We start from the raw sequence: 17942 nt of genomic DNA, 5'->3' as shown, positions 1-17942 counted from the left end.
ATATTGAACAATCAGAGAAAATCCAAAACAAATCCAAAGTCATCAACAATAAACACTAGCCAAAAAAGGTTTCAAGAGTTTTAATTGAAGAAAAAACACCCGTCACAGCGAAAGCTCAAAACAACCAAAATAAAGTACTTCACCAAAAATGACGAAAACTCAAGGTCAACAGCGAGCGGAATCAACTTGTCGATAAGACCAACAGAGAAGAACTGGAGCTGTTTACAAGTACAGTATATGCGGTATCTGGCCAATAGTCGGCGCTGGTGGTCACACCCGCAACCTTCATGGCGATCGCTCGCGAGTTTTTGGTTTCTGTCGAGCCGTCCGAGACGTCAGCTATTATATATTCACCGGCTAAGTTCAATATTTAAAAAGCTAAGGTTTGTATGGTTAGGAAAAATACAAATTATCTTCGAATTTGTCATTTGTTCCGTAACCGAAATACAAACCACGCTATTTACAGAGGGTGACATACCCCTTAGGTAGGGTGGAAAGTCCCCAGCCATACTGGCTTTGGCTTTACCCGGGGACTCAGAATCAAGGTGAGTCGCACTCGAGAAAAGGAGTCCCTGCACCTCACAAGTTCCTTGCTCCGCAAGGAACCATGTGGCCTACGTAAGCTTGTGTGTGAAGGAAGAAGTGTGACCCGTCCTAGGCAGTTGACCTGGAGTTCCAGAAGGAACTCTGGGTTAGGACGTTCCCAATACCACCTCGTCAGGGTATGGGGGACGCGACAGTATTGACTCAATACTCGGAACACAAGGAAGCATGGTTTACCTCCAGAGGTTCGAGGTCAGCTATGCAGAGACCAGGATGCTGCTTCCCCGTAGAGGGGATGATGAAGAAAGAAGTAAGGGCCAGACATACTTCTTTCGTTCATGCAGACTAAAACCTGATAACAATGCCCTCAACCTTCTGCTACCTGTCCAAAAAGGAGCCTGAAGTTAGACCAGCTGTTGTGTAGCCACCACAGAGCGATAGAAAACGTATCGAGACTCCTGTGGGTCACGCCCTGCAGGAAGCGGGCTGCGAAGGTCATTAGACGTTTCCAGACTCCAGCTTGTAGCACCTGCGTCACAGAGTAGTATTACTCGAAGGCGAGGGACGTTGCGATGTATCCAACATCGTGCTGTAGGGTGACGTGACGGGGGAGGGTCTGGAGACAGGTCGAGATGAATGTCCTTGAGTCCGGGCTGAAGAGGTATACTGGTGACTCTCCCCCATGTCCTCCTTGTGCTCCCAAATCGGCTGCAACTGAGGACAAACTGCAGCTGTTCCCAGCGCTAACCTCTCGATTCCTTTACTGGCAAGAAAGAGAAGGTCTTGGGACATCAGATACAGAATGGAGACTCGAAATCTTGAATGAATCGGACCGAAGGGCCGGGACCCCCAGATTCTGAGTCTAGCCAACAACTCAGGAGCGAGCCTGAATGTTGCCTTCCCCTCTTCCTTAGAAAGGGGGGAGTCGTAAGAGACTAAGAAGATTGCTTACACACTGGCCGTGGCCAGAGTGAGCAGAAGACCCAAGGCGGAATACAATCCGAGGCTTGTCGTAAAGGGTCTTGAGAAGATCTCTTAAAGGACTAAAGTCCGAGCCATGCTCCAAGTTGGAGGTCTTCCTCCGACTAAGGCAGGGACGATCGTAGCTTCGCATGAGCGAGGATAGATCCAGCGGGCAGGAAAAAGTTATTCCTTTAAGCCTGAAGGTCAGGGAAAGGCTGAGCGACAGGCTTCATTGCCGAGAGAGGAAAGGAGTTTCCTCCCGCCGAAAGGCAATAAGACCGTTATTGCTGGAGAAGAGGCCTCAAGGGAAGAGGTATATCTCCCACGGCACCAACCACCTTAGACTCTTCACTTTGCCTGGGAGACCCCTGTGGATGACTATCGCAGATGACGCGACCTCCGTACCGCGACTGTAGCGGGTTGTCTCTTCTTGAGGAGGAGGCGTAGTGTCTCCAGGCATGAAGCCGAAGCGACGCCCCGGTTCGGGAGAGATGTCGCAGTGTGGTTGCTTGAGTAGTCTGCGCCGTGGGAGAAGCTCTCCAAGGAGTTCCGTCAGGGGACGCAGAGGGTCCAGAAACTGTTCTGCGCATAGTCCCAGTGGAGCTCTCCCATTGAAAGGTTGACAGACAACCTGGTCTTGTTGAGACCCATTGTCCACAGACAAAAAGGAGGGAAGACGCAGGCGTCGAAGTTGTCCCACCATCACCGGAATGCATCTTGCCAGAGTCTCGGGGTCTGAAACTGGGGGGAAGAATAGCGGAAGCTTGAGGTTCCAAGCTGTCGCGATCAGGTCCCCTAGACCAGTACTTGGTGGTTACCCAAGGTCAAAGACCCCCAGGTACACTCTCTCTACGAGGCTCTGCTCGGATAGTCTGAGAGAACATTCCCCTGCCTGGAATGAGAGAGCCGATGGTGGTATTGAGAGAATCTCAATCATCCCGGTTTATCTACTGCAAGATGTGAAGGTGTGAAAATGCGTCCCCTGCTGGTTAGAATACGCCAGAATCATGAAGTTGACGCGCACGGGGCGACTCGGCAGGAGCTGTAGGATCTGTAGAGGGGCCAGACTAAGGCCCCTAAGCCTGCCTGAATGATGGAGAGGTATCCTTCAGGTCTTGACCATAGGCCTAGACCGGAACATGCCCCCCCCCTTTCCTATGACGAGTCCGAGAACAGCATCAAGAATGTGGGGAAAGGACGAGAATATCCACTACCATCAAGAGGCTCCATAGGTCAACACCCATTGCAGGTCTAATAGTTCCGCTGGTCCCATAGGGGCCAAGAAGTCAGGTTAAACATTGCCTGAAGCCACCGGAACTTGGATCGCCCCACATGGAACTTATCCTGAGGCGACCGTTCGGACTATAGACGGGTCAATGAGGAAAGGAGAACTAGGAAACGTTCCAAGGTAGGGCTGAAAGCTCTGCTTGACTGAGAACAGGTACTGCGACTCTCCTCAGTCTTGCCACAGTCAACCGAAAGGAAGGCTCGGAGGATGTGGTAACAGAATCTGGCGTCCCCAGGTGGTCACCCATCCAAGTACCGACGTTGCTTAACCTCGCTGGACGGACGAGAAGCGGGGTTTCCAACGTGGTAAGGCCGTTGACTCAATATCATAGCCAGATACTCCAGATGTTGAGGCAGAGGAAGAGAAGGCTCCAAGCAAAATACCATGAGCCCACACTCATGGTAAGCATCCGGAAGCTTGTCCCGGCGCTGAAGAAGGTCGAACCCGAGCCTACCGGAGTTGACCAGCCCTCCAAACAGCAGAGGAGGCGGAAGCCTGCACCTGAACGGCCAAGAGGAAGGCAGGGAGAGTTCTCTGGCGAAACAAACCTGCTATGCCACGGCGGGATAGCCACACTGCATCATAAGCAGGAATACTTGCAGTCTAGGCTGAATTCGACGAGCACCCTGGAAGATGGATGGAATGGAAACTGAAAGTACCTGTCCTTCCGATCCAGGGTTTAAGGAGTCCTGTCGCCTCGTTACCAGTCTGATCGATTCTGCTGGTCTACGCTGGCCGAAGTTTGTTCGACAAACTTGATCAGGGCTGAGAGGTCGACTACGGACATCCCCTCTCAGATCCTTCCTTACAAGAAAGGATCGACTGAGGAGGCCGGGGTGAAGCCGTCGATGATCCTAAGGAAGACCTTTGCCTAAGGTATGGATCATTCTGCCCAACCGGGCAACTCTGCTGACGCTATGGCATAGAGGTTCAGAGACACTGAATTCGCTGACAGAGACGGCAGGCGCGATATCCTTGGCTGATCACAGAGATTGTGCGGGAATGGGCATCGGGAAGCTGTCATTCGGATGAGTAACCTTAAGCATCCTCCCAGCGAAAAACCTGCAATCCAAGAGTTCGTGAACTCCTTTTAGGACTATGCCTCCCCCCGGGGGAGTCTCCCGTGCTATCTGTTCCTGACAGGAGGAAACTGCAATTGGACACCTTGCCCCAGTTGTCGTAGCCGATAACTTAGGCCGACGTGGTTGAAAGAAAAGGGCGCTGGAGCCCTGCAGAGTCTGGAAGAAAGCGCCTTGGAGGAGTGAAAACGGAAGTAGATTTCCTCCGCACAGCCGCTGTCTAAGTCTCTGTCCTTGGGCACAAACAAACTCTTCTCAAGGATGGAAGGGTGTCTGAGGTCGTCGACCTCCACAGATGAGACACCCGAAGGAAGCCCTCAGTCAGCGCGTCCAGATGGTACAACATCGAGCTTGTCCGCAAGTTAGATACTTAACGACGAAAGGCCAAGGTGCCTAAGCTCGAGAGGAGGAGAGTACCCATGATCTTCCTGTAGCTTCCTTGAACCAAACCTCGGGCTGTAACCGAGGAGGGAAAGAACCTGGTAAGCTCCCAGAGGAAGGGGTAAGCAGTCACCCCTTGTCCGATGGAGAAATCTCGAACGGAAAGCCCCCCCGCCAAAAATCCTTCCAGGGAATGACGGGGAAGGGCTAACCCAGGTTCAGGAAAGAGGAGTGTTGCTCAGATCTCCCTTAAGTTTTTCCTATACTTGTAAGTGACATGCTCTGCATTTACGGGGTGAGGCCGTGTTCTGGAAATACACTCCAGAAGAACTCGCCAAGCTGGCCATGCTGCGAAAACCCCATTGGGAATCGTGGTCGCAATCGCCCTGGAGCTCGCGCGACGGTAATTCAAAGATTTTCGCGTGGGCGAACATGGAAGCACCCATGCGCGGTAACGCAAACGAAGGTGAGCGAAGGAGCGCAGAAGGAGGGCAGAAGGAGGGCGAGCGTGGTAGGAAGGGCGAGAGCTGGTGGTCAGCAAGCGATAACCCATAAACGAGCAATGGATACTGCAAGAAATAAGCCGACGTTTATGCGAAGAAACACTGTAGGTTCGCGCGACGGAACACCATCCGTCTGCGCAATGGAAAACCGTTGGTTCGCGCGTGGGCGAACATTGGAGAGCATGGGCGCGGACGCGCATGAGCGTAGACGTGCAGGCACATGGGCGTGTGGGCGCGTAGGCGAATGGTCGCGCTGGCGCCAGGCAAGCGGTCGCGCGGGCGAGCGGTCGTGAGAGTGTGCAGGTGGATGAGCGCGAGTCCGAGGCGGCGAACGCAAGCGTTAGCGCGATGGCGAGGAAACGCGCTGCCGCGTGGGCGAGGGAGACCGCTGGCGATAGGGATCAACAAGCGATCGGTGGTGAGCTGGTGAGCGCTAACGCGCAGGTTGGCGATGGCGCGTTGTGTTATGCCGACGCGATGGTCGAGCAGCATGCGCAGGTGAGCGATCGTGCGTTGGCGAGCAGTATGCGAAGGTGAGCGATCGCGAGCAGCATGTGCAGGAGGGCGATCGCGCGATGGTGATCAGCATGCGCAGGGTCGCGCGATGGTGATCAGTATGCGCAGGGTCGCGCGATGGTGATCAGCATGCCAGGGTCGCGCGATGGCGATCAGCATGCGCAGGTGGGTGGTCGCGCGATGGCGAGCAGCATCTGCAGGTGGGCGATCGCGCGATGGCGAGCAGCATCTGCAGGTGGGCGATCGCGCGATGGCGAGCAGCATCCGCAGTTGAGGGTCGCGTGATCACCACCCGCAGGTGTGCGGTCGCGCGATGGCGATCAGCATCCGCAGTTGAGGGTCGCGCGATGACGATCAGCATCCTCAGCTGAGGGTCGCGCGACGGCGATCAGCATCCGCAGCTGAGGGTCGCGCGACGGCGATCGGCATCCGCAGTTGAGGGTCGCGCGACGGCGATCAGCATCCGCAGCTGAGGGTCGCGCGACGGCGATCGGCATCCGCAGTTGAGGGTCGCGCGACGGCGATCAGCATCCGCAGGTGAGGGTCGCGCGAAGGCGATCGGCATCCGCAGTTGAGGGTCGCGCGACGGCGATCAGCATGCGCAGGTGAGCTAGTAGCTGGCGAACCATGTTCCTTCAGAAGAGTTGGAGAACGTTGACGTGCCGGCTGTAACACACGCGGGCGATCCAGAGATCGCCGAGAGACAGGTGATCCCTGGCGAGCTGATGATCGCTGACGAGCAGAAGGCTACGCGTGGAAGCCTGCGCATAGAAGAAGAGTCCATGACCCCGACCTGAACCGGAGTTCTAGATCGCGAGGGCGAACGTGGGCGCACAGGGCTCGTAACAGGAACCTACAGGAACAGCAGGGATGATCATCATGAAAGCGCTGATGAGCAGAAGAGCGCCTGTGCGCTAACACTGAGCAGGAGCAGGAGAGAACACAGCAGAAGGGCGCGCAGGGAAACCCTGACACGCAAGGGAAGAACCCCCCTGGGAGGCAACCCTTTGCCCCGAAGGGATCGTTGTCCGCCGGGAGACTGATGTCCGTCGGAAGACCGCTGTCCGTCGGGAAGACCGTTGTCCGTCGGGAAGACCGTTGCCCGTCGGAAGACGAGATCAGACTGCTGTCCATCTGCACCAAGGCGGAAGATCGAGAAAAAGGAGTTGTAGGCTGCAAACGGAGATTCAAAAAGGCGCCTCAAGCACCCTTATAGGGAGATGAGAGGCCCTTACGACGAGGCGGACGGTGGGCCTTACAGCGAGGGAGGCCAACAGCAACAGCAACAGAAGAAACCTCCGAAGAGGAGTCTCTATGAGTGTACTCTCTCGCGAACGAAAGAGAAACACTTCGTAGAAGAGACTGGTCAGCCAGTGACCTAAAAGGAGCAATCCTCCGAAGAGGAGCTCCTGCAGTTGCCCAGCCCCTTGAGCGAAACTGCAGGTGCGACCGCTCAGCACCAAGAGCATAGTCGCACGAAAAAAAGGCAAGAGAAGAACCCCCCAACAGGGGAAAAACTCAAGCCTGGACAGGAAAAACTTCCCTCGGAAGGGAAGTTACCCGCCCAAGGAGGCAAGCCTCCTGAGAGATCTAAAATGAACTGGAGAGCTGTCCGTCGTCACGGAAGTACTTCCAGTAGAAGGAGACACGCCCTGACAAAAATACAAGGGGGGAGGCAGCAACAGCCGAATCCCCATGACTCAACCAGACAACTCACACCGTTGCCATATTACAGAAACGAACTAGATCGGTAACTGTAAAAAAAAAAAAATAAAACAAATAATATTAGTACACATTCATTCCCCAGGGAAGGCTCCGAAGAGGAATCCCGAGGGAAAGGAAACAAGAATTACACAACAGGCACGTGCCCTCACAACCACTTACACTCACGGAAGGAGAGCTTTAACCAAAACAGAATTATAACAATTAAAATTATGTAACTATGTAATTATGTAATTTAAAAATGAATGAACACTAAAGAAAGAACGAAAACCCCGAAAGGAATCGTTCTACAAGCTGAAAAACAAAAAAACAACTACAATTAGATTCATAACTAATTGAGACAAACGTACGGCGTAGCAACCCCCCCCCCCCCACACGGAAAGGAAGCTACAAGGGCGTAGTAACCCGTAGTAAAAGGGTGAACGACCTCAAGAGAGAAAGAGAGAAAGACATAAGTCAAACTCGATCGCCACCCATAAAATTACGCCGTGGTGGCCTAACTGCCGAGGACTCCACGTAGATATCGTACACTACACACACAAATCTGAAAAGGAAACTTACTTATTTCTATACTCAAATATATATACAAACATGAAAACATGTTTACATATATAGTGAGTAAATGAAAAGTAAGCGATTAAGTAAAGACAAAACAAACAATGGCTGCCAAGAGAGGACCAAGACAGAGACGTCTGTCACAGTCCGAGCCAAAAGTGAAAGTGAGCATTCACCTGTGTGAGGGGGGGAGGGGTAGCTAGCTACCACTCCCCTACCCCCCGGCTAACTAGCGCGGGGGTAATACACCCTCGTTAAATTCTAATGGCTCGCCATTTCAGCTGCGCTAAAAGGTAACCCCCCTCTGTAAATAGCGTGGATTGTATTTCGGTTACGGAACAAATAAATTTTTGAATATACTTACCCGGTGAATATATAAATAGCTGACGTCTCCGACGGCCCGACAGATTCCAAAAAACTCGCGAGCAATCGCCATGAAGGTAGCGGGTGTGCCCACCAGCGCCGACTATCGGCCAGATACCGCATATACTTCTCAACCACTCCAGTTCTTCTCAGTCCGCAGGGTCTCTATCGGGGAGGAAGGGAGGGCCTTTAATATTATATATTCACCGGGTAAGTATATTCAAAAATTTATTTTATAATGAAAATATCATTTTTAAATATTAAGCTTAGCCGGTGAATATATAAATAGCTGATTCACACCCATGGTGGTGGGTAGAGACCAGTATTATAACAATAAAGGCGTATACGCTCAAGAGTTTTTGACAAATATTTCATAAAAACAAACTTAAGTATAGGTACCTGGTAAGGAAGCTGACTCTGATGATTACTCTGCCTCATTAGTCCGCTTTCCTCACGAAGCCCAGCCATCCTCTCAGGATGCTGAAAGACTCCCAGGAGCTGTTATATCCAGGGCGAACACCCCTATAACAGGACCTCATCAATACCCTTAATCTGGGCGCTTTTAAGAAACAACATTTTGACCACCCGCCAAATCAAAAAGATTGCGAAAGACTTTTTAGTCTCCCGTACAACCCAAAATAAGATTAAAAATTTCAAGAGTAGATTATAAGGATATTGGGATTAAGGGAATGTAGTGGTAGAGCCTTCACCCACTACTGCACTCGCTGCTACGAATGGTCCCAGTGTGTAGCAGTCCTCATAAAGAGTCTGGACATCTTTCAAGTAATATGAAGCGAATACCAACTTGCCTCTCCAAAAGGTCGCGTCCATAATACTTTTAATGGATCTATTTTGCTTAAACGCTACTGAAGTTGCTATCGCTCTAACTTCATGAGCCTTGACTTTAAGTAAATTACGATCCTTCTCACTTAAATGAGAGTGTGCCTCCAGAATCAAAAGTCTAATAAAATAAGACCACGCATTCTTAGACATGGGCAAAGAGGGCTTTTTAACGGAGCACCATAAAGCCTCTGAACAACCTCGTAGCGGTTTAGTTCTGGATAAATAAAATTTAAGAGCTCTAACGGGCCACAGCACTCTTTCAACTTCATTCCCCACAATCTCAGAAAGACTGGGGATTTCAAATGATTTAGGCCAAGGACGAGACGGAAGTTCATTCTTGGCCAAAAAACCAAGTTGAAGAGCGCATGCTGCTTTATTAGTGGAGAAGCTGATGTTCTTGCTAAAAGCATGTATCTCACTAACCCTTTTAGCCGAAGCCAAGCTCACCAAAAAAAGTGTCTTGAGGGTAAGATCCTTCAGGGAGGCTGAATTTAACGGTTCAAACCTGTCTGACATAAGGAACTGAAGGACCACGTCCAAGTTCCAAGCTGGAGTCGAAATATGACGCTCCTTGGAAGTCTCGAAAGACTTAAGCAGGTCTTGGAGATCTTTGTTATTAGAAAGATCCAAATCCCTATGCCTGAAAACAGAAGCTAACATGCTTCTGTAGCCTTTAATGGTGGATGCAGAGAGGGAGCGACCGTTTCTCAGATAAAGCAGAAAATCCGCAATCTGCGCTACAGAGGCACTTGGAAGAGGAAATAGAGGAGGACTTGCACCAGTCTCTAAATACCTCCCATTTCGACTGATAGATCCTGATGGTAGAGGATCTTCTAGCCCTCGCGATCGCTCTAGCTGCCTCCTTCGAAAACCCTCGAGCTCAAGAGAGTCTTTCGATAGTCTGAAGGCAGTTAGACGAAGCGTGGGGAGGCTTTGATGAAATCTCTTTACGCGAGGCTGTCGCAAGAGATCCATCCGCAACGGCAGACTTCTTGGAACATCTACCAGCCATAGAAGTACCTCTGTGAACCACTCTCTCGCGGGCCAGAGTGGAGCAACCAACGTCAACCTGGTCCCTTCGTGAGAGGTGAACTTCTGCAGCACCTTGTTTAGGATCTTGAAAGGTGGAAAGGCATAAACGTCCAGGTGAGACCAGTCTAGCAGGAAAGCGTCTATGTGGGCTGCCTCTGGATCTGGAACTGGAAAGCAGTAGGTCGAGAGCCTCTTTGTCAGTGAAGTCGCAGAAAGATCTATGGTGGGTTGACCCCATGTCATCCATAGCTTCTCGCACACAGTCTTGTGCAACGTCCACTCCATGGAGGTGACTTGTCCTCTTCTGTTGAGGCAGTCCGCCAAGACATTCCTTTTTCCTTGCACAAATCTCGTCAAAAGAGAGATGTTACTTGCCTTAAATGGAGTTCCTTCTGATCCGTGAACCAAAGACCCGAGCATTCCAGACTGTCCAGTGGAGCTCCCTAACCCAAATCCGATGCATCTAAATACAACACATGGTTTGGGTTCTTGATCGCAAGAGAAAGACCTTCTCGAAGTCTGATGTTGCTGTCCCACCAAGTCAGACATGTCTAGACTGAGTTGGAGATTGGGAAAGAGATACTCTCTAAGCCCTTCTCCTTGTTCCAATGGTTTAGGTGAAATTGGAGAGGGGAAAGGTTGAGTCTCCCCAGAGAGATAAACTACTCCAGCGATGAAAGAGTTCCCACAAGGCTCGTTCAAACTCTTACAGAGCAACTGTTTTTCTCTTGCAAGTGACGGACTTTTAACAGAGCTTGTTCCATTCTTGTGGGAGACGAAAAGGCCCGAAAAATCCGACACTGTATCTCCATTCCCAAATAAAGAATAGTCTGGGATGGAGTACTGTAAGTTACGACTTCTCTACGTTCACTATGAGACCAAGCTCCTTGGTTAGGTCTAATGTCCATTAGAGGCTCTCCAGACAGCGATTTAATGACGACGCCCTGATTAGCCAGTCCTCAAAATAAAGGGAGGCTCTGAATCTTCAAAAAATGTAGAAAGCTTGCTACATTTTGCAAGGGCCTTGTAAAAACAAGAGGAGCAGGAATGAGGCCGAAGCACAGTGCTCGAAATTGGTACATTACTTTCCCGTCCACAAACCTCAGATGTTGTTGAAAGTTTGGATGAATCGGGATGTGGAAGTATGCATCCTGAAGGTCGAGAGAGACCATCCAGTCGCCTTCCCTTACTGCTGCCAAGACAGATTTGGTAGACTTCATCGTGAACTTTGTCTTGACAATGAACACATTGAGAGCACTTACATCTTAAGTACTCCTGCAGTGAACGTGGCTGCCAGATCATTGGAGCCATCCCTGATAGCCTTGTTCCTGCAGTGAACGTGGCTGCCAGATCATTGGAGCCATCCCTGATAGCCTTGTTCAAGCATGACATAATTGTACAGCAATACATTGACAGCTGGAGAGACCTTCTTACTTAAGGCTCCCAGGGACCAATCCAACAAATAAAAACTTCAAACGCTCGAAAAAACTCCTAACAGGAGATGGTCTAGCTCTGAAGCAGACCATAAAATCTTGGAGCGTCTCATGGCTAGACGACGAGGAGAGTCCACTAGGCTTAAGAAGTCTCCCTGGGCAGAGGCAGGTACTCCCAAGCCGAGAACTTCTCCTCGAACTTCTCCTGTGTCACACCAGACGCCTGAGCGAGAAGCTAATTAAGAAGGAGGAAAAGCAAAAGCAAACTTTCCTAAACTTCTCCTGGATTCCAACCAGTCTCCCAGTAAGAGCATGGCCCTCTTGGAAGAACAAGAGAGAACTGACTTTGTAGATGTAGGAGTCGAAGAAAGTCATGCCAAGAGTAAACTCAGACGGCGGAGCAGCCGTTACAAAACGAGTAGGACAAAATTTCACTAAAGAAATTCATAAATAAAAATCAAGGGATTGTTGGACCACCCTAGGATACTCCTCTTCTGAATGACTCCCCAAAGGTACACTAGTTGAAAGGGGGTCATCAACTTCTTCAGAAGGCACATCATCTGATAAATCTTAAGTCTTGGGAGAAGGAGATTTATATTCAGAATGACGTGAAGGAAAAGCCTGACAGGCTACATCAACTTGTATATGAACAGAAGTTAAAGTTGGAGGGTCGATGTCACGGTGTGACTGCAGAGAATGTTATTCTACTACACGTCGTGACAGAAGTAACTGACATTCAAACGTCCCGTAGTAACAGCGGTGACTGCTGTTTGATGCTATATCGTGACTACGATGACTGACCCTCGACGTCACGTCATGTCTACGGTGTCTACCCCTCAACGTCACGTCGTGTCTGCAGTGTCTGCAGCTCAACGTCACGCTGTGACTGCGGTGGCTGACGTTCAAAGCGATCAAAGTTACATCGAGATTTATGCTCCGCATCTCGTTTAACAGCAAAGCTGTCACTAGGGATAACGTCAGAGTGGCGTAACAAAGCTCGTCTAGAAGGTTGAAGACCTGAATCACGTATCCCAGAACCGTGACGTACAAAAAGCAAAGAATCCTTTCCCACAGGAACAGGATCGAAAGCTTCTATTAAAGAAGAAAGCTTTAACAGCATATCTTGCAAAACACTTAACTTCGGATCAACCTGTGACTGTGGTGGCTGACGTTCAAACGTCACGTAGAAACAGCGGCGACTGCTGATCGATGCTATATCGTGACTACGGTGACTGACACTCGACGTCACGTTGTGTCTACGGTGTCTACCGCTCAACATCACGTCGAGTCTGTGGCAGAAACGTCTGTACATGAACGTCATCGCTATGAACAGGACTCTCATGATGACTACAGCTAGGACGTTGAACTTGTTCTGAAGGAACTAATAAACGTTTCAACCGTCTCGAAACTTTACGCCCAGGCTTTTAAAGAGACGAATCATCAGATGACGAGGAGAAACTTCGTCTCTCCTGTCTTATGGCAAGGACGTGTTTGACGAGCAACGTCTGATACCTTTGAGGGAACGTCTGTTCGTTGGTTTACACTCCTCACTCCCTTAGGTCCTACGACATTCCTTCTCCCTGGTGCAGGGGAGCCTGAAAGAGGTCTCGGACTGTGCAAGCTAGGTTAGGTGGGTTTATTAGGTTCAGTAGTGCCCTGAAAATCACTGTTGCCTTAAGGGGGGGGGGTCGCAGGGGGGAGGCCCCCCCCTGGTAGGGCTAGGTAGGGGTATAGGGGGAGGGGTGGTGGAAGGATAAGTATTCATTTATTGCAAATATCATTTGATGCCCCCCCCCCCCCAAACCCCGGTTCCCACCTGGTGTCCCCCATAATTCTTGGGATGAAGTAGGGTCTTTCTGCATTACAACATATGAAACAAAGCAATAAAAACACGGAAAAACTTGTTGTTTTAACTCCAATTCCATAATGGTTGAAACTGTAATTTTACCCTCGGGAAAAATATTAGGGTAGTTTGTAGCGCTACGGCCAAGCGTCCTAATTTGCTTATTATCGCTCCGACTGTTATCTTGTATAGAATAAAAACGTTTGGAAATGGTCTACGGATCTTAAATATGTTGTGTAAGGGGGGGGTCAGCCCCCCTGGGTAAGGACACGGCTTTTAGCATAGTTTAGGTGGGTTTTTTTAAGTTAGCTTCTCCCGTCGTACTAGTAGGTAAGGAAACTGTTGTGTAAAGGGGGGTCTGAGAAGGCGAAGCCCCCGAGGATAAGGATTCGGCTTTTAGCATAGGTTAGGTGGGTTTTTTAAGTTAGCTTCTCCCGCCAAAATCGTTTTTAGAACGACGGCCACAGTTCAGAATATTCCTGTTTTCTACGGGATCTGGCCGTCACCCTACAAAGGCTCCAAATATTAATATAATAGATTTCCCATAATGGTTGAAACTGTAATACCACCTTAAATTCGGTTAAATCGCGTTATTTACTATAGAAAAACACAAGAAATCACACCCTGAAATACAATAAAAATTTACTTTTATTTCTATAGAGAAAATTTGGATTTTACTATGAAAGTTTTCCCTGTCCGTAACTATAACACCACCAGTAAGGTAAATATTAATATAATAGATTTCCCATAATGGTTGAAACTGTAATACCACCTCAAATTCGGTTAAATCACGTTATTTACTATACAAAAACATAGTTTCTTTTCGAAATCACACCCTGTATTACAATAAAAATTTACTTTTTTTCTATAGAGAAAATTTGATTTTTACTATGAAAGTTTTCCCTGTCCGTAACTATAATAACACCAGTAAGATTCACAGTGCCGATAGCCAAATTACTTTATTGCGTGAAAGGTGTATTGGCGACCGGCAGAAAAGTCCCTACATTATAATGGTATTTGCCGTTTAAAAGGTGGTTTTCATTATCATTCAATAATACAAATTAAGATTAAGCAATACTTACTTATCGTTACGCATTTTGTTACACTTAGTCTATTTCTGACCGGGATAATTACGCTCTTCAATGAGCTGAGAACCGTCATCTTGTAGAGCGAAAACGGTCGGTTATATTATCTTGTTGTTCTTCTTCTTCTATTTTTAATAGTAGATCTGGCCCAATTCTTGGAGCCAATATACTCCCTTGTAAATATGATACAAAATAAAACTTTAGATCTAATCAATGCAGTTGACAAATTCTAATGTTAGTCTCTTATTACATGTTAACCCTCCACCGAATGAAAGGAATATCTTCACTCCCCCCCCCCACATGAGGCCTCATGTCATACATTTTATTCAAACAATATCCATACCCCCCCCCCCACCCCCACCACCCCTCTATTGATATTGTTTTTATAGTGCAAATATATCACACAATTTTCTAAAAACATTTACATTTAAATACATTTACTTCCATTTATATTCAAAACACCCTCCTGCGGTTTCTCTATTGTAAAAATTGTTGCACTAAACATAGTCTCTTTACAAAAGAACATTTATGTGGGTTTAAAAACTGAATTTAATCCTTACTCCTCTGGTGGATAGTTAATTATACAGATAATAATAATGTGTTTAGTAAATTAGTTTTAGTTAGAAATGTTATAAAAGCAGTTTTCACCCCCATCCTTTTCTCCGTGTTATCCTAATAGATTATTCAAGGAGAAATTCAATCTGAGTCCTATTAATTTTACTTTTAGATAATTTCTTTGCCGATTATATATCTGACAATTTATCATTGGTTTAAAATGTCCTCTACTACATTGCATATGCTACATAGAGGTGTGTTTGACATCTTGAATGTATGTAAATAGACCTATACATTTACTCTAACATATCACATTCTCAAATTTCCCATTAAGGTTTCTATTTTTCTATTTCTCCAATAAGCCGTTTCCCAATCTTCTACAATAGGTTTAAACGTACCGAACCACTTACTTGATTTAACAATATCCCATTCCATTTGCCAGGTTTCTATCTTTTTTTTCTTTAATATCGTTTTCTTCTGTCATCGACAAGAGGTTGTTGATAGTAGGCTACAGGGGTTGTTTAAACCTTGTTCGTCGATTGCGTCTAACAACTCGTTTCCCAGGATTCATTTGTGGCTAGGAATCCACTGCAGTTTTACAAAATTGCAATTGCTATTCATTTCGATTAACATCTCCTGTATACTGTGCACTAATGTTTTGAATCTTTTTGTATCCTTATTATTTATCATTGAAGTGGCGGATAATGAATCTGTGAATATTACCGTCTCTTTGTGCATGTAATTACCTCCTGTCCATTTCAGCGCTTCGCATATAGCAAATAATTCGGCACCCAGACTTGCCGTTGCTGGGTTTCATCTAAAACTACAATAAAAGCCAAGGCTGGAAACAACATAGGTAGCTGCACATGACCATTCCTCACTGTTAATTTCTTTTTGGGACCCTTCCGAGTAGCCTATATGTCTAATTGGTTAGGATACTTCTTCTCTTTCATTCTACAGAACTCTTGAATAAACGGATTTTGAGCGAAGCGAAAAATATATTTTTGGGTGTGTAAGGACACCGATCCCTTCGTCGTCCAGAAAATCGACAAACTACTTATTTATTTAAATTCTCTCTTCGCCACACTGTGGTTTCCTATGTATATATATTCTGCTCTACCAGAGCTACATTTTGATATATGTATCGTTTCATAACATGTTTCTGTCAACCCATAATTCATATATTTGTAAGTGTAAGAAAACATATATTTTGGCGGGCACTTCAATCTGACTTGGCGCCAACGTCATCCTACCTTTCCATCCGCACCTTGTAATACACTTCCGTGCACATTCAAATAAAGTATCAGTTGATCTTGGTGACGCTTGTCTCACTGTCCTTACAACTGGTGACCCCGGAGTTGAAAGTAGCATCAGCGGTTTTGGCTTTGCCATTAACGGACTTATTACGGCCGTGCTACCTTCTACATACTCTGTTACCTTAGGCACGAACCTGCCTTTGGTTCTCCCACACTTCAGTGAATGTAAGGCAGTAGGATGAGCTTAACCGACATATCAACTTCTTACCTCTTCGCCGACTCGTCGTCTGGCCACGATGCAGGAAGCAACACGCCCATCGCACCCAACGGCCTCGCCTGCACGCCCAAAGTCAAACTGCCGCCCTTTTCTCAACACAACACTGCTTCCTGGTTCCAGAGAGCGGACGTACTCTTCCGCGTTGCTAGACTCAGCGACTCCTGCGCCAAGGCTGACATCGTTCTCACCTCCATACCTGAAGAAGTATTCGACAAGATTTCCCCATGGCTCGACGCCCAGGCCGGCCAAGTTTCATACGATGACCTGAGAACGAAACTCATTGGTATCTACTCCCTCTCCGTCTCAGCAAGGGCACAGAAAGTACTGGACCTCGCCGGCAAGCCCATGGGTGACACCTCTCCTGTCGAGGCGTGGGACGAGCTAACCGGCCTGCTTATGCTCCCCGGAACAGACAGCAACGGCCGACGACGTGAGATTAGCTTATCTCACGAAATCTTTCTTCGACGCCTACCACAGGACGTACAGGCCCAATTGACAGACGCCGACACGCTCCCGATGAACGAACTCCTGTCGAAGCCTCAGAAGCTCCAGGAGGCCTCCAAAGCATCTTGCCTCGGAGCATCATCGTCATCACCGCCTCCGTTCTCCTCCTTCAGCAGCTGCTCTTCCATAGACTCCTCGGAAATGGCCCTCGAGGACGACAAGATCAACATTCTATCAAGAAAGAAACCACCGCAACCGACGCGACCAAACCCTAGGCCTAACCCGGCATGGTGCTTCTACCACCAACAGTTCGGCAGTGACGCCAAGAAATGTAGAGCACCATGCAGTTTCCCTAGAAGATGACACCAGAAGCATCCACCTGCCACCATCGCAGCCGCAGTTAACCAAAACAAGATTGGTTTCTGTATCCTCGATACCATTTCCAACCGTAGACTCATGGTGGACACCGGCGCAATGCAGTCAACGTTCCCTCCTTCGAAGTCCGACCTAGACCGTGGTCCCGACAAAAACGCTCCCTCACTCATCGCCGCCAACGGATCTCCCATACGGTGCTATGGAATCAAGACCCTCAAGATATCTATCATGGGCCGTTCGTATTCTTGGCCCTTCGCTATCGCCGACGTCAATCGCCCCCTCCTCGGTGCGGATTTCCTCGCCCACCATGGACTCCTCATCGACGTCGCTAACAGACGTCTCATTGACACGGGAACCTGCCAGTCTCGCGCCCTAGAACACGGCCCTGCAACAATGTCCGTATCCGCCGTGACGACGCACCCCTACGCCGACCTCCTACGAGAGTTTCCCGAGGTTTTCAAGCCCGAGCTCCGACACTCGCCAGGTTCCCCGTCCAAGCATGGTATCTACCACCACATCACAACGACAGGACCTCTCACTCACGCCAAATTCCGCAGCCTCCCGCCTCAGAAACTGAAGGATGCCAAACGCGCCTTCGAGGACATGGAGCGCATGGGTATCTGTAAGAAAGCATCAAGCCCCTGAGCATCACCCCTGCACATGGTTAAATAGCCGGACGGGTCCTGGAGACCTTGCGGCGACTACAGGTGCCTCAACCTCATCACAACGCCCGATCATTACCTGCTGCCCAACATGCAGGACCTAACGAACGCGTTGCACGGCGCAAAGTTTTTTACCAAGATGGACCTCCTCAAGTCTTACTTCCAGGTCCCCGTATTCCCGGAAGATATCCCGAAAACTGCCATTGTAACGCCGTTCGGATCCT

The 17942-nt window shown here is 48.5% G+C and overlaps 1 protein-coding gene across 1 annotated transcript in view; it reads right to left on the bottom strand.

Moving 5' to 3' along the window:
• Nucleotides 1-14396, bottom strand: part of ND-SGDH (NADH dehydrogenase (ubiquinone) SGDH subunit) — a 199098-nt gene extending 184702 nt beyond the window's left edge. Inside the window, exon 1 of the mRNA XM_068351163.1 lies at nucleotides 14147-14396. Coding sequence (XP_068207264.1) covers nucleotides 14147-14225 — 79 coding nt within the window. The 5' untranslated portion in view covers nucleotides 14226-14396. The remainder of the gene's footprint in view (nucleotides 1-14146) is intronic.
• Between the last annotated feature and the right edge of the window lie 3546 nt (nucleotides 14397-17942).

This window comes from Palaemon carinicauda, chromosome 27 (assembly GCF_036898095.1).
Source record: "Palaemon carinicauda isolate YSFRI2023 chromosome 27, ASM3689809v2, whole genome shotgun sequence".
NCBI lineage: Eukaryota > Metazoa > Arthropoda > Malacostraca > Decapoda > Palaemonidae > Palaemon > Palaemon carinicauda.
The sequence above is the reverse complement of the archived record's forward strand: the minus strand, read 5'-3'. Positions and strand labels throughout refer to the sequence as shown.